This window comes from Dichomitus squalens (genome assembly GCF_000275845.1).
Source record: "Dichomitus squalens LYAD-421 SS1 unplaced genomic scaffold DICSQscaffold_15, whole genome shotgun sequence".
NCBI lineage: Eukaryota > Fungi > Basidiomycota > Agaricomycetes > Polyporales > Polyporaceae > Dichomitus > Dichomitus squalens.
Window position 1 is genome coordinate 553,173 of NW_006766897.1, and position 20,749 is coordinate 573,921.

The 20,749-nt window shown below is 56.3% G+C and overlaps 7 protein-coding genes across 7 annotated transcripts; 4 read left to right on the forward strand and 3 right to left on the reverse strand.

The window, feature by feature from the left end:
• Positions 1-1,191: 1,191 nt before the first annotated feature.
• DICSQDRAFT_155364 (40S ribosomal protein S7) lies at positions 1,192-3,723 on the forward strand (the record flags this gene model as incomplete). The annotated part of the gene is made up of 7 exons (XM_007366053.1): positions 1,192-1,452; positions 1,510-1,671; positions 1,722-2,011; positions 2,075-2,509; positions 2,978-3,219; positions 3,308-3,535; positions 3,603-3,723. Exons 1-7 carry the CDS (start codon positions 1,287-1,289, stop codon positions 3,721-3,723), a joined length of 1,644 nt encoding a protein of 547 aa, XP_007366115.1. The 5' UTR covers positions 1,192-1,286.
• Positions 3,724-4,118: 395 nt separating this feature from the next.
• Positions 4,119-5,936, forward strand: DICSQDRAFT_136853 (uncharacterized protein). Its single transcript, XM_007366054.1, has 5 exons — positions 4,119-4,252; positions 4,325-4,494; positions 4,579-4,672; positions 4,760-5,338; positions 5,416-5,936. Exons 1-5 carry the CDS (start codon positions 4,165-4,167, stop codon positions 5,619-5,621), a joined length of 1,137 nt encoding a protein of 378 aa, XP_007366116.1. The 5' UTR covers positions 4,119-4,164; the 3' UTR covers positions 5,622-5,936.
• Positions 5,937-6,115: 179 nt separating this feature from the next.
• On the forward strand, positions 6,116-9,632 carry DICSQDRAFT_86876 (uncharacterized protein). The gene is made up of 6 exons (XM_007366055.1): positions 6,116-6,299; positions 6,353-6,541; positions 6,726-7,124; positions 7,186-9,389; positions 9,449-9,517; positions 9,576-9,632. The coding sequence occupies exons 1-4, from the start codon at positions 6,151-6,153 to the stop codon at positions 7,238-7,240; spliced, it is 792 nt and encodes a 263-aa protein (XP_007366117.1). The 5' UTR covers positions 6,116-6,150; the 3' UTR covers positions 7,241-9,389; positions 9,449-9,517; positions 9,576-9,632.
• Positions 9,633-9,872: 240 nt separating this feature from the next.
• Positions 9,873-11,518, reverse strand: DICSQDRAFT_180903 (60S ribosomal protein L3). Its single transcript, XM_007366056.1, has 7 exons — positions 11,488-11,518; positions 11,425-11,434; positions 11,280-11,366; positions 11,130-11,223; positions 10,460-11,074; positions 10,112-10,401; positions 9,873-10,050 (listed from the first exon to the last, which is right to left on the reverse strand). Exons 1-7 carry the CDS (start codon positions 11,490-11,492, stop codon positions 9,985-9,987), a joined length of 1,167 nt encoding a protein of 388 aa, XP_007366118.1. The 5' UTR covers positions 11,493-11,518; the 3' UTR covers positions 9,873-9,984.
• A 1,084-nt stretch (positions 11,519-12,602) lies between these two features.
• DICSQDRAFT_161704 (uncharacterized protein) lies at positions 12,603-17,415 on the forward strand. Its single transcript, XM_007366057.1, has 9 exons — positions 12,603-13,468; positions 13,536-13,657; positions 13,710-15,387; positions 15,443-15,651; positions 15,704-16,216; positions 16,271-16,455; positions 16,524-16,720; positions 16,779-16,931; positions 17,002-17,415. Exons 1-9 carry the CDS (start codon positions 12,683-12,685, stop codon positions 17,269-17,271), a joined length of 4,113 nt encoding a protein of 1,370 aa, XP_007366119.1. The 5' UTR covers positions 12,603-12,682; the 3' UTR covers positions 17,272-17,415.
• Positions 17,416-17,535: 120 nt separating this feature from the next.
• Positions 17,536-18,250, reverse strand: DICSQDRAFT_86880 (uncharacterized protein). The gene is made up of 3 exons (XM_007366058.1): positions 18,028-18,250; positions 17,896-17,960; positions 17,536-17,816 (listed from the first exon to the last, which is right to left on the reverse strand). Exons 1-3 carry the CDS (start codon positions 18,167-18,169, stop codon positions 17,670-17,672), a joined length of 354 nt encoding a protein of 117 aa, XP_007366120.1. The 5' UTR covers positions 18,170-18,250; the 3' UTR covers positions 17,536-17,669.
• Positions 18,251-18,760: 510 nt separating this feature from the next.
• On the reverse strand, positions 18,761-20,282 carry DICSQDRAFT_127282 (uncharacterized protein; the record flags this gene model as incomplete). The annotated part of the gene is made up of 7 exons (XM_007366059.1): positions 18,761-19,081; positions 19,140-19,279; positions 19,348-19,541; positions 19,591-19,750; positions 19,818-19,894; positions 19,937-20,092; positions 20,149-20,282. The coding sequence occupies 7 exons, from the start codon at positions 20,280-20,282 to the stop codon at positions 18,761-18,763; spliced, it is 1,182 nt and encodes a 393-aa protein (XP_007366121.1).
• Between the last annotated feature and the right edge of the window lie 467 nt (positions 20,283-20,749).

The window sequence follows — 20,749 nt, forward strand, 5'->3', positions numbered from 1 at the left end:
ATTCTCCTTGTTTTCGCTACTCGGCTCCGTCTGGCCCGCAGTGAAAGTTGTTCCCTTGGTTTCTTCTGTGCATGCGCCCCTAGATTTGTGACTGAGTTACTCTAGTGTAGCTTTCATTTGGGCATGTTGCGAGGCAAGGCCGTATGTTCCCTGCCAGCGGGAATGATATTTCGCCTTTCTTGGACAGTACCCAATTCAGACATGTCTTAAGCGCCTGAGAGATCGCGAACAATGCATGACTATCTACTTTGTTCAGGAAGGCAAATCGGAAAATCGGAAACCTGAGAACTCTAGAGACACTATATAGGTACAGTTCTCTGGTTTCGGATATGTAAGGAAGGCCCTCACTCTTGAGCCTATAGTTTTGCAAACATCTCTCCCTGCCAAAGCAGGTCAAGCGTGACAGTTCTGAGCACGTGATGTAGTAGGTTGTGCGGGCGGCCAATCTTACTAGTGCGACCCCAGAAGCGACGCATTAAGCGCCTGACCCCAGAAGCGACTGACACGCCTCCAGGTCTCGCATTTCCCTGCCAATAAATGTACAAATGTTACACATGAGACTATGTGCTTCTGAACTATTACTTCCAAAAAGAAAGAAGGAAATCGGGAGGAATTCGCTCCCGATACAAGTCAATCTGAGTAGGGTTCCAGGGGTTTACTAACCTTGTTGAATTGCCACAAAGAGATCGGCCCTGCCGATCTTCTTGTAACTCCAGAGATTATTTTTAACATGTGCACTGAGTATTATAATCCAGTTTCGGAAGCATTACGGATTGCGGTACCTGAGGAATGGGAAGGGGGTCTCTCGTGCGTGACATTCAGCCACTGACCGAGATAAGGCTGACTTTGATTTTGAGCGCCTCGACTAGTGTTCCTTCCGCCAACGTCGTTATCAAACGACTGATAATGGCGGTGTTTGAATCGGTAGTCTTCGGCACCGTGACCATCTGTGGGCGCCTTTCCGTCGTTTCTGGGGTCAGACGTGTAATTCCACGATGCTCGAAGCAAAATTCCACAGATCGCCTTCATATTTGACGGGTATATACTGTCTACGATACAGATCAATTTTTCCAAATTTGATATTTATGGGGGAAGATGCGATGGAGATATGCACGAAATACATTCTGGGCCGTCGCTTCTGGGGTCACACTAGTATGTAGACCCGAGCTGCTTCCAGAGATTGCCCCTTCCCGTATCTATCTACTGCCTCTCTTTCGAGAGTTTTCTGAGTCCGTGCCAAAGCCTACACTTGCTTGCCGGTCGATTCTCTGTGACCAATAGCGACAATGGCGACGGAGGAGAAGCTCCCGCTGCCCCAGCCCGCTCCCATCGAGGACAAGCTAGCGGCGTTCAACACCGTCCCCCTCTTCATGCGGTCTCTGCCGGAGGACGGCGCTGAGGACCCAGCCATTGCTGCGCTGCAAAGCCTTGCATATGAGGGGACGCCAGATGGTAGGTAAGAATTCCGTCCCATCTATTAACAAACCTGTGATCCACGATCCTGCTCAGAGGTTGCGCAAAACTTCAAGGAGCAGGGTAACGACTACTACAAGGGGAAGAGATATCGCGAGGCGTTAGGGTTCTACACGCAAGGTGTGGACGCGAAGCCTACGGATAAGTCGTTGCTAGAAGCTCTACTATGCAATCGCGCGGCTTGCAACCTGGAGCTCCGTGAGTAGCCATTGAATCGCATGGATCACTAGTGCTGAGTTTCGATTCAGAGAATTACGGTTCGGTGCTCCGGGATTGCTCAAGGGCAATAGAGGTTAACATCCAGTCGTCTAAGGCGTACTACCGTTCCGCTATGGCGTTAATTGCACTCGAGCGATACGACGAGGCGTTGGATGCCTGTGACCGCTGTCTCCAGTTCGATAAGGACAACAGAACTGTACAGGCGGCGAGAGATAAGGCGGCAAAGTTGAAGGAAACGAAGGAGCGTAAAGAGCGAGAGCGGCAGGAGAGGCTGCGACAAGAGCAATTGAACAAAGAGAGGCTAAGGGCAGCGTACCAGGTGAATTCTATCCTTTCCAATACGTCTAGGCACCAGAATTGAAATCAAGCTCGTTTGGTGCAGGAACGCAATATTATTGATGCCCCAGTGCCTGACAATGTGGCGAAGACCTCGTACGAACCACATTTTGATCCCGAAGACCCTTCCAACAACACCATGATCTTCCCCGTGCTATTCATGTACCCGCAATATGCGACAAGCGACCTGATATCCCACTTCCAAGAAGATACACCATTCTCTGCACATCTTAGCGTCATGTTTCCGGCAGGTGCACCACCGCCCGAGTGGGACAAGAAGGGAGAGTACGTGGACGGGAATCTAGTCGTCTTCGGATGGACGAAGCGGCGGAGGTTGCTTAAGATTGGCAAGAAGATGACGCTGCGCGACGTGTGCAAGGCGGCAAAGGCAAAGGAGGGGGAGCCTGGAGATGGGCTTGAGATGCGTGATGGGACGCTAACATTCGTTGTGTTGCCCAAGGGTACCGAGGAGCAGAAGTGGGTAGAGGACTTCAAGAAGAACAGAGACTCTTCCTAAAAGTTGTAGCTATGAGCATGATGAAGATGTATGTCTATATGCAAGCAAGTGTGCGAAAGCCTGGTGGACTGTAAGCGAAAAACGCAGCACATATATGAGTCTAGAGACAAGAAGTTGAGTATGCGGCAGACATGTTGCAAGCGCCGGAGCCAGCTCCGTTTGTGCGTGTTTGCTATTTTCCCAGCCAAGCAAACCCCAGCGCTCGTAGAACAACTGCCAGAAGGCAAGCAACGGACACACTATCGACGACGGCGACAGGTTCGGTGAGTGTTATTATGCCCTTTCTCTGCGTGATGAGGGTTGGAGAAGGCTGTTGGATTTGCGGTGGTGAAATGGGAGTGAGGGGATGGGTGGAATGAGATGGATTGGCTGAGTACGGTTTGGATGCTAACTAATCCGTCTCCCGTTTGCTAGGAACCTCCAGACAGCAAGATGTCCGTCCAGCACAAGATCTTCCGCACGGCCAACGCGCCCAAGACCGCTCCTGATGAGACTGAGACCGCCGTCGCGCAGGCGATCATCGACCTCGAGAACAGCGCACCCGAGCTCAAGGCTGAGCTCCGCCCACTCCAGATCTCCGCTGCCCGTGAGGTCGATGTCCGTGGTGGCAAGAAGGCCATCGTTATCTTCGTTCCCGTCCCTCAGCTCAAGGCGTTCCACAAGGTCCAGCAGAGGTCAGTTTCCGTCCAGAGTCGATGCCTTGGTATTGTGCGCGCGGAGGAAATAGTGGAAGCTCGGGTTGACCGTGTCTTCATATCTCAGGCTGACCCGTGAGCTCGAGAAGAAGTTCTCGGACCGTCACGTCGTCTTCGTTGCCCAGCGTCGGATGCTCCGCAAGCCTACGCGCAACTCCCGCGTACAGCAGAAGCGCCCCCGTTCCCGCACGCTCACGAGCGTCCACGACAAGATCCTAGAGGACCTTGTCTTCCCCACTGAGATCGTCGGCAAGAGGACGCGTGTTGCTGTTGATGGCTCAAAACTCCTCAAGGTGTACGTGCCTCTATTGTTTCTATTATGTCCCACTGGGCCATGGTGGCCAGCTGACTGGGTGTTTCAGTTTCCTTGACTCCAAGGACGCCACTTCATTGGAATACAAGCTTGACTCGTTCTCGTCGGTGTACCGCCGCCTGACAGGGAAGGATGTCGTTTTCGAGTTCCCCGTGCAGGCGCAGGAGTAGAGGGCTGCAGCTTGAGCGTTCGGGGTGTATAGCACTATGTCATTCTACTGTCTCACCATTACCAAAAATTATGCGCGCATGCCCCTCTACATGCCCGTTTTGCTGCGGAATCTGTATGCGGCCCCGGTGGACCGGGTGTTTGAGAAATCATCCGGAGTGAGCCACTCGGCCACAAACGATCTCGTAGGGTGTGGGAGCAGTGCCGGATCGGGCGGCGTCTGTGGCCAGGGCGGCGCCTGTGGCCGCACCGGGCAGCCGAGGAGGCGATAGACGCCGTTGGGCGTATTGGTTGTGCATCTCAAACAGCTCAAGAGAGGAACGGTTGCGCCTCTGTCCCCCTGCTTCCCTCCCGTTACCCGACTCTCCTCCGGCCCCTGCCCCCCTCCCCCCTGAGTGTCGCGGCTCCCCGCACCCTCCGCCCCCGACGGTGCCCCTGCTATGATGGCGGAATACTCTCGTCTGGATCCCTACCGGAAGGCCCGATACGACCAGGGGGTCGATGCAAAGATAGTAATCATGGGCAATACAGGTCCGTGCTTCTCAAACTTTCGCTGGAGCCGCTATTACGTGCACCGAGCCTGAGAGCTGACACGTCGCCCAGGCGTCGGCAAGACCAGCCTCCTCCACAGATATACCCAGGGCAAGTTCGATCCCAAGAACACCACCTCCACCACTGGTGCATTCTTTGTTACCAAGAAGGTAACCGTCGATGGCACAAAGGTCAGGCTACAGCTGTGGGACACCGCTGGCCAGGAGCGATTTCGCAGCATGGTATGTCCCCACCCTTTTACTCGTAGCAACCTCCGCACATAATTGGTGGCCTATTATGCTCACGCCCGCCCTTGTTGTCGCCAGGCACCGATGTACTACCGCGGCGCGAACGCTGCCCTACTATTGTATGATATCACGAATGCCTCCAGTTTTGAAGACGTCCGCGGGTGGTTGGAAGGTACGCACAATAGCATGAAATGCGTTTGATGGGCGCGCTCGCTACTTTGCATTCATCCATCTAACATCAAGACGTCGGCTATTACAGAACTCAAGAAGAACTGCTCCCCCGACTTGATCATCTACATCGTCGGCGCGAAGGCCGACCTCCACCAGTTCAGGCAGGTTACGTCCGACCTCGCCCGTTTATCGCTCCACACCTGGTTTCCCCCACCACGCCCGCCAACGCCTCCTCCTCCTCCAGCGTCTGCGGCCGCTTCTACATTCTCCTACATTCGTCCCCGCTTCACATCCTTCACGAGTATCCGCTCCGTGCCCACATTAGCACCAACGAACCCAAAACCGCAATCCACCACACCCGAACCTGATAATCCTGCCTTCAATGACCCACGCTCGTCAGCGATCAAGCGTTCCAATACCTCTGCCTATACCCGTCCACGCGCCAAGAGCGGCGACCTACTATTACCGAGGTCAAACTCGCTAGCCTCTGGCGTGCGGCCAATACCCTCTCGATTGGCACATCGACCGGCGGGATGGAACGACATCGGTGACGGGAGCAGTAACAGCCTACCAGAAGACGATGATGAAGCGGAAACGGGTGAAGACCAGGAGTGGGGCCTCCGGAAAGGCATGGAATTGTTCGAGGTGTCAGCCAAGGACGACTTCGGTAAGCCAACTGTCGCATGGTCGCTGCCAAATAAATGTAAATGCTGAGTGCTCATCCGGTCGCTATTCGCTGTCTAGGCATCCAGCATCTGTTCAACAGCCTAATAGCCGCTATTATCGAGAAAAAAGACATGATTGAGCGCGAGAACGAGATTAAGCGGCGCGACAGTGTACTGCTCTCTAGCTCCGCAACGCCCGTATGGGCTGCGCAGGCTGACCAAGAGGAAGCCCGCGAAAAGGCCCGGGCAGCCTCTAGCTCGTCATGGAGCTGTTGTCAGACATAGCATCTTGCCAGCCACAACCTCTTTCTACCTCTGTACTGCCCTAGGTCGCCTATTCGTTGCTCTTCATTTTATGACCCTATGTTATTACCTTCCCTACGCACATTATGACCCAACCTCTTCCCCTGAGGTTCCAGCACATCTCTCGTCTGTCACACGCCCAACGTCCCAACGTCATTCTCCTGTCTGTCCCGCTACGTTGTCCACCTATCTCATGACACTCTTCCATTTATCGCTTTTTACTGCATATCGTATTGTACATACATTGTCCATAGTGATACAGCTATGTTGGTTCTCGTAGCACTCATGATGAAATGCAATGCATCTTGCCGCTGCTTTCGCTTTTCCATAATCTCATCTGCTTGTCCTCCTCTTTGATTGATCTTGCGATGCACCCGCGCTTGATTTGGGCAACATAGACGATCGTCGATGCCGAGCCATCCAAGCCTTAATCGTCCGTCTGTGCTCCCCCGCTGCTTGCCCTCGTACGCTCCTCTCCCTCCTACCCTCCACGCTCAGAGCCCACCTCGTCATGTCCATCGTCGAGTCTGAGCTCGTCCAGCCTGGAGCGGAGGCCGAGCAAGTGTGCCTTCCAGAGCATTGCTTCCACAGCTTCGACACCCTCTTCTGCGCACTTACGTCCTCCAAGCCCATCCCGCCCAAGTTCCCCGATGGCAAATAGTATGTCCTCACGATGGTAGCTCAAGAATAGAGCCGTCAGTTGATGCCCTCAGCCCGCTCTTCGTGACATGGAACACGCGACCGTCGCGCCCGGGGAAGTCCCCTAGGCTCCGGGGGTGCATCGGCACTTTTGAGCCCCAACCGCTACGAGATGGTTTGGCAGAGTATGCACTCATCAGTGCGTTCCGTGACCATAGGTTCAGGAAGATCGAAGAGTCGGAGCTCGAGTCTCTCGAATGCGCGTACGTCCGCCACTCTCTCTCCCCCGAAGTACTAACTGATGTGTTAATAACCAATACGCCGCCGCCGCCCTTCGAACCCACCCCGGACCACCATCTCCTCTCGTCCGTCCCCCCATTCCTCTGATTGGCCCCGTGATCGTCTGTGGCCGTTCTATGGGCACTCGCGTTCGCATCCCACACGCAGAGTGTCGCTCCTCATGGACTTCGAGGACGCGGAGAACTACCTCGACTGGACGGTCGGCGTGCACGGCATCCAGATCTCCTTCCCGCACCCGTCCCTGATCCCCATCGCGCCCTCGCCCTCCTCCGCGCCCTCCCCGCTCGCGTCCGAGTCCGCGAGCTCGCTGCCCACGCTGGGCAAGCTCAAGCACTCCTTCTCCGCGACGTACCTCCCCGAGGTCGCGGAGGAGCAGGGCTGGGACCAGGTCGAGGCGATCGACAGCGCGATCCGCAAGGCGGGGTGGAACGGGCGCATCTCCGAGGACCTCCGCCGCGCGGTCAAGGTGCGCAGGTACCAGAGCCAGCACTGCTCAGTCACCTGGGAGGAGTACGCCCGCTGGAGGACCGCGAACGGGGGCGACCTGTAATTGTTTGCTCCTCCGTATGCCGCGTCGTGACGTCCCTCATGATCATCCTTACGGTAGAGTTCGCGTGCGCTCTTCGAACTCGTGGAGCTCGTTTGTGTGCCTGCGAAGGTGAACTTCAGGACCTCGATTTCAGAGACTCGTGTCGGGATTTCGGGGGACTGCCCTCTTTGCTTATCCGTGTAGTGAACTATTCTGGGCAGCTCAGCAGCAGTACACAATGAATGGACTGTACCATATAGATTGTCTCCATTACGGTGATCATAGCATACTTATCTGTGGTGTGGATGCGGATATGTTGAATGTACAATATGGTCATGGATCCTTGTACCGATCCCGACTCGTGCGCACGCCTTCAAAATACCGCAAGTCAAACTGCTCCTCGTAGATCTTCGCCCGAAACACTTCTATCCTACCGTCCCATACCGTCCCGTACCGCTCCGCAAGCTTCTCCCACACATTGCGCAACAGAGCCCGGTCATACCCACTCGCTATGGCAAACGCGACCAAGAGCCAGTACACGGTTCGGCTGCTCGGCCGCGCCTCCTGTGGAAGATCGATGAAGTTGTCGAACAGGGTGCGGAGTTGGTCAAGGGTCCACACTTCTGAGTGCCGCTTCTCGTGGGGTTCCGCTGCGCTGAGAGTCCTACACGAGTGCTCCGGGAGGACGGCGTGGCGCGCAAACCCCAGGAAGAGAGCGCGGAAGATGGGAAGAATGGGGTTCGGAAGCACTGGGCCCGACAAGCGCATGTCCACGTCCTCGAGCTTCCCCGTGACGCGGTGGGGAGAGGTCATCATGTGCTCGAGCACGACGAGGGATTCGCGGAGCCGTCCGCGATAGGCGTACACCTGAATGAGGGTGTAGTACGTGACTGCGTCCGGCTTGAGATGGGGTAGGATCGTGAGGTCCTCGAGTTCGTCGAGTTCCCTGACGGCGTCTTGGTAGTCAGCTCGACTCTCTGGTGAGTCTCCCACTCCTGCGAGCAGATGATGTCGGAGAATGCGATAGATGAGTGCAGCGATGTCCAGTCTGCCGTTCCGACCGTATGCCCATAGACACATATTGACCCCGTCCAAACCGAGTACGAAGCCATTTGACTTCATGCGCCCCAGGGTGGCACGCACGCCAGATAACCTCCCACGATTAGCATAGTATCGCAGATAGGTGAATAGAGTAGAGCGGTTCGGAGGCAGCCCGGAGTTGAGGAGCTCCGCTTCAGCTTTGTGAAGCAGATACTCCTTCCGTGTAGCCGCCGCGATGGCGAGGAGGGTAGTATACGTCACGATGTCTGGTGCGACAGGCTGGGAGGCGACGCGCGAGTGGTCGTGCAGAGGAACGTACGGTTCGTCGGAGAGAGACGCTCCCGGTGCCCGGTTAGCGACCATGTCTTGGTAGACGTTGAAGGACGAGTTGAAATCCGCCACCCTCGTCTTGTGCCATCCGCTTCCCGCAGCGTCTATGAGCGCGTTCCACTCCCACAGCCTGACTTGTCCACCAGTGTGATATACCGTGCTGAGAACGGAGAGAAGGCGAAGAAACGTCGTTTGGGTGCGTGTCCTCGACGGTGGTACCCACTCCGAACGAGTCACAAGGCGAGAGGCGAAGCCATGAAGGTATTTCTGGGGGATAGGCTGCTTGAGGCAGGAAGGGCAGTCCTGCAGAAGCTCCTGGTATGTCTTCCACGCATCATCGAGGTCTGGGCATTTGACCAACTTCTCGTACAAGCTCCAACGGCGTGAGCGCTCCTGGAGGATCCCCCGTCTGCGAACTGCACTGGGGCTGAGGTTTCGCACGGCGGGCTTGGGTGGCTGTTGGGGTAGCTGAGCACCCTTTGACGGTTGATGTTCTTGAACGGGCTTGAGTGCGACCCGCGGTTTGAGGACGGCGGCCTTCAAGGCCAAGATCATCTCCTTATTAGTGGTGAGGTGGGTACGACGGGGTGACGCAGCCTTCGACTTCTTTTTCGGTTTGGTGCGTGACGCAGACGTAGAGGTTGAAGATTTGGCTTCGGGAACGGGAAACGTGTGAGGGGGGACGGGGGAGGTGGACTTAGGGGAGCCACCCGACGTGGGTACTCTGCTGGCCATCTGCACCGTGGTCGTCGAGTGAGGGCGAGGCATATCACTGATGGGTAGCAGGGTTTCATGGCCAGGCAGCCTGCGTAGGACCTGATGACTTCGATAGAGGGTATAGCGCGAGATCCCATAAGTGAACGTGAGGCCCACATAGGACGCTCTCAGCATCAATGCAACGTCCAGTCATCCTGAGGAATTTTGGAAGTCAGCACGCCGCAGAACTCCTCACTCCTCCAACACTACTCACCGCGACACGACAAGCCAGCGCAACCGAGTGTAGAGGCGGTAACGCGCCAGCGTGCTGCCGTCGTAACTCCTGCATGAACGCATTTCATGTCCACAACACTGCAGCTGAAGCAACTGTAACAACCAACCTCGCACGGTCGTAAGAACACCAGACAGACGTGTCTGGATGGTCCGGAGGTGATGGACGCGTACGGTCGAGAACAGCGAGTCTCGTCGCCGGCGTCACTCACATTTTCGCAGTGTGTCGGGCGCTTCTATCAATGCCCATCTTCTGATTGGCTCCTACACTCGACGTCTTCCCAGGACGTTGTCCGTGGCTCATGCAGAACTGGTCGATTTCAAGCCGACGAACTGAGCGAACACACGACATGTCGATCACTTACAACGTCAAGTACGCAGATTCACACAGCACGCAGAGTTCAGATATGATGTACAACCGAGATGTTGCATGGCGTATCATGTCATTGGGCAATACGAAGCATAGTGTGGATGATGCAGTATAACGGTAGAGCGAATAGTACGTAAAGCGACACCAAATCAAGCCCGGGCCTTGAGCGTTCCAAGGAACGCGGCCTTTTCCTCGAAGGTCTGGAACGCGCCGTGCTGCAAGCCCAAGACTGTGAGCCAAAAGTGCACCTGTCATGGACAACAAATCGCCACTTACGCCGAACTTGGACGACGTGTCGATGAACTTGAGCTGGACCTTCTCGAGGTCCCGACGAGAGGTGTGAACCATGAGCGACTTGCGGATGGTGATGACACGCTTCTTAGTTCCAGGGATGGAACCCTTGAGCATGAGGTAGTCGTTCTTGACGATACCGTAGTGGGGGAAGCCACCCAGGGGAGTGATGGTCTTCTTAGTAATGTCGTGCTCGGTCGAGGCGTTGCCATCGTCTTCGCCACGGCCGATGCGGTAGATCTTCTTGTTGAGTTCGGTACGGTGATGGTAACCGTCTACGCACATAGGTTAGCTATCGTCTCATGGATTTGCAGCGATGTAGTGTTTGCTCACTTTGACCAGCACGAGCAACGGAGAACATGACCTTAGACGGATGCCAGGCACCGATACAAGCAACCTTGCGAAGACCCTTGTGAGTCTTGCGAGGAAGCTTTTTGGTACCCCAACGGTGGGTGACACCCTCGAAACCGTGACCCTTCGTCACCGCGATGACATCGACGACCTCGTCCTGCTCGAAGACGCTGCTGACCTCGACGGGCTTCTCGAACAGACCGTGCGCGAACTCGACCTTGTCCACAACAGAGCCACCGTTAACCTGGATCTCCATGAGGTGGGCCTTCTTCTGGGAGAGACCGGTCTTGCGGATCTGGGTGTGGGCAAGAACACGGACAACGGTGCAGTACTTGCGGATACGCTCGAGCTCGCGGGCGATCGACTTGCCGCCGTCCTCCGCGTGCTTCTTAGCGTAGCGGGTGAACGCCTTCTTCTTCGAGCGGTACCAGTTCTTGTAAAACCGACGTTTAAGCTCGTCGGAGAGGTGGGAGGCCCAGACGGTGGTAAGGGTTCGGAGACCACGAGGAGTCTCGACGTAACCAACAACACCGACAACAATGAGTGGGGGAGTCTCGACGATTGTGACCGCCTCCACGACCTCGCGCTTGTGCATCTCTGCGAACTCGCCGTGAGCCGGGGATCGAAGGTTGAGACTTCCAATGGTACGCACTGGATCCAGGACGCTCAAGATCACGAACAACGTGGGTCATGCCCGCCTTGTAGCCCAAAATGGCCGTCAAGTGGACGGGTTTCTTGGGGTCATCCTATCACAGAGATTCCTCCTTACACTCTCCTACTCCAAGCACGCGATGAAACATACCTTAGGAAAGGCCTTGACCTTTCCGCGATGGCGCGCAGCACGCTTGCGGGGCAGGAAACCAAGCGAACCGTGACGGGGGGCTTCGTACTAGAGGGATAAAGTCAATAAATTGCTTCATTGCCCTCCAGTCTCATCCTGTACAGACCTTACGGTGACTGTGAAGAGAACATCAGCGACATCGACGAGTACATGCACTTTAGTTACTTACCTCATTTTGAGGGCGGATCTTGAGGGCGTCGGTATCGTTCAGGACGTCGACAACAGAATGTATCAAAGGCGGCAGCGGTGGCTGAGGGTACTATACAGTTCTACCCCAAACAGGAAGGGAATCCCTCAAGATCCGATCGTCCCTGCAGATCGGACTATCTGATCTATCGGGGTTGGCGCAGCGTCTAATCTAATAAGTAATCCTGCCCTTGCGCTGTAGCTTCTGCAAAATTCATGAGCTTGCCCTCGATGCGTGCTCATTCCCGAAAGTCAACTTGCATGCGATGATATCTACTGTGCTATAGAATGACTGAGTGCGCAGGACAGTACTTAGGGTCCGGCTCACAAGGTCAGCGAACTATGTACAGATATTGTCGATGCCTCAACATCGTGCGCGAATATCTGGCTGGGGTTAACACCTGGGCCTCATCATCAGGATTCATGTGTGCTAAGAGAATGCAACCCGAGCACAGACTGAACGCCCCTTAAGAAAATTGCTCGTTTCAGCATCATTTTGGGGGTTAGTGCTCTCTCCAGGGAGTGAAGAACCAGGGCGCAGGGGCTTAACCACTCGACTACTTCGTGGGAGTTTCCCTAAAGGCAAAGCGTAACAAGCCATACGAAAACGGCCTCGAAGAAGCCCTCGAGGAGTCCAAATGTCGTCATGCACTAGTGTAGTACTAGGTTAGGTATGATTCCGATGTGCCCATAGCTACCTAGGAATATCTTGTTATATGAATGGAGTGTACTCTGAATGAACCAGTCGTGCAGTAATATACCGGGAAGTACGAGCCTGTAGAGGAGCATCATGCTCCAGTCCTCGAGAAGTCTACACCAATCCGTATTGTGTACTACATTATTCGTGCTATTCCATCTGTCAATAATACGTTCCGTTTGCGGCCATCTGTGACTCCTGATAATGTTCACTGCCAATTTCGAATGTTGTGAGTGGTGCATTTAAGTGCACTCGTCTTACAGACGGACGCTGGCAGATGTGTCGGAATTGCCTAAAACGCGCTCGTCACAGACTGCGTCACATATTTAGCGCCTGTAGAGAGACGTGACGGTGGCAGAGTCGCCCGCGGTCGTCCGACCGACTCTCACCATCGGACCCGTTGACGAGCTTGGCCTCGTACCCGTCCTCGCGACGGTTTTCATTCTCTCCTCACAGTCTCCTCTGTAAAATTCTACGCGTCATGGTGGAAGGGTCTGCCCCCATAATCAAGCGAGCCGCGAGAACTTACGGGAAACCGCGAAAGATCTCATTCGATGACACCTCCTTCGACGACGCAAATACAAGCCTCGACACACACGATGACGCCGAAACATCCCAGACATTCAGTACTGGCGATGAGCTACCACCTAACTCTGACGCATTCGACGCGCCGAACACGTCGTTTTCCCCCGGACACGCGTTGGACGATGATGACGACGGACTCGCAGTATATGAATACGACTGGCAGAAGAAACTGAGGGAGATGCGCCAGCAAGATGACGACGAGGAAGATAACAATGATTCAGCCCCAACAGCAACTAAAGTGGCCACGACGCAAGGCGATGTCCCAGAAGCCCAACCGACCCGTCCCGCATCCCCCGCCGACACACACCGTGACATGTCAAGCAGGTTCGGTGGCTCACTATCCTCTTTGACAAACTCTTCCCAGCCCTCTGCTACGCATCTCGATAGAGACCCCTTTCGCATCGACTCCAGTCCTCCACCGGAAGACCAGTCGGATCACGACCGTCATCGTCCATCTACACCCCAGACATCTCCCCGACATCCTTTCGGCACACCGCTATTGGGTTCATCTTCTACTCCTCCCACGTCTATCGAGATGCCACCGGTAAAAGCAAAGGGTAAGGCACGCGCGACCGAGCTGTTGCAGCTGAACGGCGACGACGAGCTCGTGGGAAGCTCAAAGCCTTCAAAGAGGCCAGGTGCCAGTGGCAGGGGCAAGAAGAAAGACACAGGACGCGTCAAGGTCAGTTGAACCGAGCGTTTTCTCAAATCCTGCTTCTCACTATGTCCATCGCCTCCAATTAACACAGGCACCGACCAAGAAGGAGCGCATTGAAACCCAAAAGGCGACAGCGCGGATACTGGCCGACCAGCCCACATCAATAGCGCGCGTTCAGGCCAAGGCGCTCACGCTCACCGCGCTCTTGGAGCGGTAAGAACCTCCTCTGCTCGCCAGCCGCGTCTCTGACCTCGAGCTACCGTAGCGTCAGCGTCCCAGTGCCACCACGAGCTAAGACGCCTCAAATCCCCACGTCCGATCCTATCCAATCCTCCTCTCCTGCCGTGGAACCCTTAGCCCCCAGTCCCGAAGCTGCCGAATCGTCCAAGAAAGCCTCGAAGGCCGTCACCTTCGTTGGGAACGGCCTACTTGGCACGGCCGAGTCCGAATCCGACGATGAAGACCTCCCAGACGCGCTCATGTTGGTCAAGCGGGCCAATGAGGCAGAGCAGGCCAGCAAAGTGCAGAAGCAGCTGCTCGAGATCAAGCAGCGCGCCCTCGCACGGCAACAGCAATCCAGGGCTGCGCCAGACGGTGACGACAGCGACCTCGAGATCGTGGACAACCCGGAGAGCGTCCTCCGAGACGAGGGCCAGGCTCGCCGCGTCATGCAGGCCCGCGGCGCCCGTCCATCCAAGGGCAGGGCGAACCAGCTCGCATTCGTCAGCCCCAATGCACGGAGGAAGAGTGCTGTGCATATTCCTACGGATGAGTCGCAGGCTCGGCACCTGCTGCAAGTCAATGCTGCCTCCGCTTTTGATCCAGTACCAGCCAAGGAGGCTAAGGAGGCGAAGTTGACTCACAGGGAGCTGAATCTGCTGATGCTTCAGCAAGCGGCCAAGCAGGCGCAGCAGCTCGACAGGGAGAAACAGGAGGACTGGAAGCGGCGTGGAGGGAGGCTGAAGACGCAGCCTGAGATGACTGCCACTGCGAAGCGTCCGGCAGAGATCTTTCAGGACATCTTGCAGAAACGACGGGCGGCCTCGGAAGTTGCAGGGGGAGAGGACGAGGACGAGAGCGACGAGGAGTGGCGGCCTGAAGATAACGCGAATGAGGCTGAAGGCTCTGGACAGGGAGACGGGCAGGGCTCTGACAAGGAAGAAAGGCAACAGAGCACGGCGCCTATGGATGTCGACGACCAGGCAGACGACGAGGGGGAGGACGATAATCCCTTCCTCGTTCCCCGCTTCCGCAGGCCCGGCGGTCGTGCTCGCACTCTCGTTGCGACCCAGTCAGACGACGAGGATGATGCCGAGAACCGTCCCCCACTCCCGTCAGCCCTTGGACGTGTCCTCGTCCGCGACTCGTCCGTCCCGCTTGAAGTTGGCACTCTGACCCCGACCGAGATCGACTCCGAGATCCCCACGCTCGCTCACCGCAACTCGGTCTCCTCCATTGGAGACAACACGGACGGCAGCCGCACAGAGGATGGCACAGACAAGGAGAATGACGTGCAGCTGAGCTTCGATCGCGGGGAAGACAAGGAGAACACCAAGGTCCACTCTCCCATCGCTGCGATGTCGATGCGCCTCGGGCGCAGCTTCAGCACGCTGTTCGCCGACGATCTGCAATCGTCACCATCCGGTCCTTCGAGCCGGATCGGTCCTGACGGCGTCCGGTCACCGTTGAAGGAGCTGCCAAAGGACGACGACGACGATCCCTTCGCCTTCACCCCCGGGCCGCCTCTCCGTCTTGGGGGAATGGGCGGTATGTCAAGTCTGGAGGCGTCGCCTATGGACTTTGGTGGTGGGGGCAACTTGCAGCCCGCTTTCTCACTGAAGGGCAAGGAGCGCGCCCGCGATGCCAGCCCTCTGGGCGAGCCCCTTAACCTTGATGGCGGGCTCGGTGGAGGTGGCTTCTCGCAGTTCGTCACCCAGGCAGGCGTAAATGAAACTCATTCCTCGTACCTTCCGCGGTACTGACCAGACGTCTGTATAGGGCGCACGTGGTTTCGAACAGCTGAAGCGGATGGACGATGACATCGACTTGACGCCTGAACCCGGACTTCAGGCCGTCGTCGACGTCAGCAATACCTTCCGGAAGAAGGCGGACGAGATCTTCGAGAAGGAGCAGGCGGCCTTGGCAGAGCAAGGGCTAGCTGCGGCGAACAAGGAGGCATCTCCCGAGATGTTCGTGGATGCGAATGGGTGAGGTCGACGTGCTTTGGCTCCGCATGCTGGTGCTCATGAATCCGTGTAGCTTCCTCACACAGACGCGTCCGACCGTCGACGATAGCCCTCTGCGCCTGACAACCCAGTTCACGCCTCGACTGCGCTTCTCTACGGCCTCTTCGCCTGGGAGCGTGCTCATGTCATCGGGCCTGAGGCAGCCACTAGCACCTCTCCTGACCCAGGACCCCGATGAATCGGACCTACCTACCCGGAGGCGACTGCGCAAGCGCGACAACTCCGTCTCTCCAGAGCGTATCCTGGCTGCGGCCCCGAAGAGGAACGTATATGACGTCCTCGGTAAACGCTCGTCTCCAAAGGGGAAGGGCAAAGGGAAGATCCCTGTCCGGTCAGAGTTCATCGAGGGCGAGGCGGAGGAGTCTGACGACGAGCGAACGTTTGGGTTCGGGGGTACCGTGAAGAAGCCTGACGACGAGGAAGAGGACGATGGAGAGGATCAGGACCAACCTCTGCCCGATCTGGTGGACGACAAGGAGATGGACCGGGATACCCTTGCGGAGGACGCTGTCCGAGAGAAGGATCGGTGAGTGAACGTTCATCACTTGCGAAGACCCTCAGTAGCCAACACCGTTTGTAGCGAGCTCCGGGAGATCGACGATAAGAATCTCGAGAAGCTCCATATGGACGCGGCCACAGGTAAATTACGAGTCAAACGGAGAGATCGCGGTATCGGTTTTGAAGACAGTGACTCCGAGGAGGAGGGGGAGAGGCGGCCGAGACCTAAGAAGGCGCGCAAGGACAACGATAACATCGCAGCACTAGGTATGTGTGGAAGCGTCTTCCCGGCCGGTTGCTCCGTCATGAGCTCGATTGGTTGACGTCTTTGGTAGCCAAGAGGCCGGAAACGCAGGCGTTCGCGAACGAGTATCGCGCGAATATGTACGACGATGAGAATGAGTTCGAGCACCTGAACAAGGATGCGATGGAGTTGGACCTGGAGCAGCCACAGCAGGTGGAGGAAGAGCCCGAGATTGTAGATGCGGCTCAAGTGCGTGAGCAGCTGAGAAAGGTCGCACGGGAGCGTCAGGTAGGTTGCTGCGACCCTGACAATCTTTGGTCCCAGTGATGCTAATGACGCTCTATAGATCGAGGACGCAAGGGTGTTCGACCCCGAAGACACCTCTTGGATCGAGACTGCCGTCGGGAGCGATGATGAGATGGAGGAAGAGCCTCGTGTGAGAGAAGTCTCAAACGAGGCAGTCCCCGCGCGCCGTCCGAATGCGGAAGAGCCCATGCAGGTGAGACGTGTTCGATTCATCATGTTATAGAACATAGTCACTCATCCCGGCATATCATCGCACCATTCAGAGCATGAGCTTCGGCATTGACGAGGCCAACCGCGCACGGATGGCCAAATGGGCCAAGTCCGAGACGTCTTCACGCACCGCCGCGGTTGTTGGCCGCAACACAGGCGGATCGGCCGCGGTGACAGGGCACGGCAAGTCGAAGATGGGCGCTGGGTCGTTCAAGGCGCCCAGGGCCGCGGCGTCATCGTCTGTCACTGTCAAGTCATCCAAGATTAGCAGAGGGCCCAGTGTGCTGTCCGCGGTGTCAAGGCGGGACAAGTTCGCGAGCTAGATGTACTGTAGGTGTTGTCGGAGTACGGGACGATATCGACGTCGCGCTACATCGCTATCTATCTGCCCTAGGCTTATGCATACCCATGTCGATATGTACGCTTCTTGTATGAGGTTTGTATAATAACACACATGTAGCTTGCCGAGCAATATGATAACACTTGACTCTTCAGGTATGCTGAAGGCGGCGTGGACATACCTTAGGTGGTCGTACGACAGCCTTGTGGGGTACGTGTGTGAAGTGTCCCACGGTTGGGAATGGGTCGGATAACACAATGTTGGGGGCGTATGCTAGCTGCAACAATTAACCAACAACAGGTATGAAGGAAGTCTCGGGGGTATGCAAACGAGACACAAGCAAAGCTCGAAGCATCTCTAGGGAAGTAGTGTGGTATACAGTCAATAATTTTGCTTTCCATATGCCCGCCCAAGCCGGGCTCCCCATGGTACGTTGCGTGGCGTTCGTGAGGAAGTAACGTTGAACGTGCGTGCGGCTCGACGGGCTTGGCCGGTTGAACTGCGCCTCCGGGTGTTATCCTGCTGGAGCTGCAGACACAGACGCAACGAGTATGAGTGTCTGACGGAGCGGGGCATCCTCGCCACAACATGTGAGAATAGAGCTGACCTTGTGCCTGAGCATTATGAGCTTGGCCATGCACGCGGGAGGGCCGGACTCGCGAAACGGGGTGCCTAAACATGGTGCGCTCAGGCTGTGAAGGGCTGGGGGGCACGCCACGAGAACAGGAGGCGGACTTACGGGACGCGACGACCGCCAGGCCGGCTTCGTGTGCATCGAGAAACTCATCTCCCCCGGTGATCAATGCCCATACGGAAGGGAAGCAGAGACAGGAAAGGAGGAGCGAGGCGAGGAACGACAAGAGGACGAGCATGCCGGGCATCGTGCTCCACGAGCAGGGCGGCCGCAGTCGCGGGCTCAGCGCAAGGCTGGAGGACGTGGGGGACCGATGCGTTGCAAGGAGGGCAGCCAGCAACGAACAGCTCGAGCTCCCTTCGCCTCCTGTAAGTACGGCCAGCGTGTGTAAGCTGCTGTTCGTCAGATCCATTCCTCATCAGGCTAGCACCGCCGCTTAATCATGAGAACACCCTTCTCTGATTCCTTTCCTGAATCCTCTGCCAAGATCGGCCGATTCCCGAGACGCTCAGCTTCATCGGTAGACGCACGGGCACGCCTCCATTGACAATGCTATTGATTTTGACGAGCAAGAATTGCCAAATCGTCGAAACAGACTGTGCAGTATACATATACGTATGCGGGGTACTCCATACTACAAATACCTTCATGTGAGGAGCGCATGATGATGTCGGGAAGCGTCGGGCTACCGTCAGACGACACAGTCGTACACTGAGCTGACAAGACTATGTACAGTGATAGTGTTTAGGTTGCCTTATCTATCATAGGGGACCCAACAGATGTAGGATGCTGACTGTTGCGATCAAAGATGATCAACAGGCGAACCAGAAAGAATGCGCTACTTAGGCTTGGAGAATTCCTCAAAGTCACGCCAAGCCGCGTGCAACAGCAGAACGAACGCCTGGCCCTCGGGGCTGTAGCTGCCAGGGAGAGACGGAGTGTCGAACGTCTCTGGGTCGACGGTGTTGAGGAGCCAACCCCCCTCGTTGACGCTGGCCTTGATGACCTGAAGAGCACGGTAGGCGTTTGGGATGTGCGCGTGGCCCCTCTCATTCACCGTGGCCAGGCGGAACGAGACGGCTCCGAGCAGTGCAGTGGAGGCGCTGTCGGCGAAAGAGGTGTCCTGATCGATGTAGTTGTAGAGCGTTCCGTTGACATGCTGCGGGATCCACACAAACGTCAGAAATGTCCTCGACCCTGGCGTCAAACCATCCTACCTGGTATGTCCATGCAGCAGTGAGGATCTCGTTGATCCAATCTAGGAGATCCTCCTGCTCGGTCCTGAAATTGTCGGCCTCGTTGGACCGAGCGATGGTCTCGAGGACGCGAAGCATGCCGGCGGCAGCCCAAGCATTGCCTATCGACAAGTAGGATGAGATCCTACTTGGAAACGCCGCAACTCGGAGGCTTATCGGACCGACTTACCGGTTCCCCAGTGGTTGTTGTCCTGCGACGAACCAAGCACGATATGTTTCCAGAGACCGCTTACATCGCGCAAGTATTGGCGATAGAGTTTGCATTGGTTGTAAGCCTCGGAGAGAAGCGCGGTCCCATTGGCGCCGCCCTGGATGGCGCCGTAGTACGCGATGAACGGAGGCGCCATGTAGACGAAGTCGGCCCTGAGATAGGTGAGCCTCGGAACGCCGAAATGAAAGGAAGATCCCCTACCAGAGCTGAACCTCGCTTTCACGATGGGAAATGGCACCATCGTCGGTCCGGGGTGCGACAGTCAGCAGGTACTCGAGCTGATTCTGGGCCGCAAGGGCGAACTTGTCGTCACTGGGATCGGTGCGCGTCCAGTTCGTAAGAAGCACAGCCACACCGATACCTAGCAAAAGGACGGGACGGTGAGCGTTTCTTCCTGTGGATAGCGGAAATGGGGCAGCTTTACTCACTAGCGGGATCGCCGACAGCACCATCACCGTCGATGAGGGGCCCGACAGCAGTGGGGTCGCTGATGTTATTCACAATACTGTATGCAGGAGGTCAATGACGGGCACAAAAACGTGTGAACATTGAAAGGATGTCTGACGCAGTGGCTTTCGCGATCACATCGGCCGCGATGTGGGAGGAGGCAAGTTGGGCTGGGGGAGGGATGGCGCCGTGGAACACTGATAGCTCTGGCCACTCCAGCTCTGTCAAGGTCTCCAATTCCGTGCCGATCTCCCAGCTGCACGGCGTGCGTGTAAGAAGGCCGGATGGCGGATAGATGCTTTTTGTACGGACCTGTGGGTGGCGATCGTCTGCAGATTCGTCTTGACCTTCGCGAGAGTGTCGTCATCGAAGCCTTTGACGGCGGTAGGGCTAGCGAGGACGGCAGAACAGGCGACGAAAAGCGTAAGGAGAGTGCCGAAGGCCATGTCTGTCTCCAGCGAAAGGACAGGCGGGGGGAGGGAAGCGGCGGAAGAGCCTGGGGCGGCGACACATCGAGCTCCCTCATCCGGGCTAAATATCGACTCTCAGATACCGAGACAAGAGGTATGCTGCGGGGTAAATGCGGGTTTTGTTGGGAGGCTGACGGGAGCCCCTGGTCCCGATCGCGATTGGTTTGACCATGAATTTCTCGTACCGAACATGATTCCACGAACGTTACGATGTCAAATTCGAGACCGGTCAGATGAGCGCAGCGCCTAAACGCCGCCGTGTTTTAGTTGCACCTGCCCTTGCATTGATGCCAATAGACAATTCGTTGTTAGTATTGCGACCCTGATTCGGCGTGATCCAACGACGCACGTTGTTCACGGCGACGGTCCGACACCGATTTGCGAAGCGTGCGTTGCACGTCCTTTAAGCTGTTTGAATACTTACCTGTCGCAGACAGCTCGTC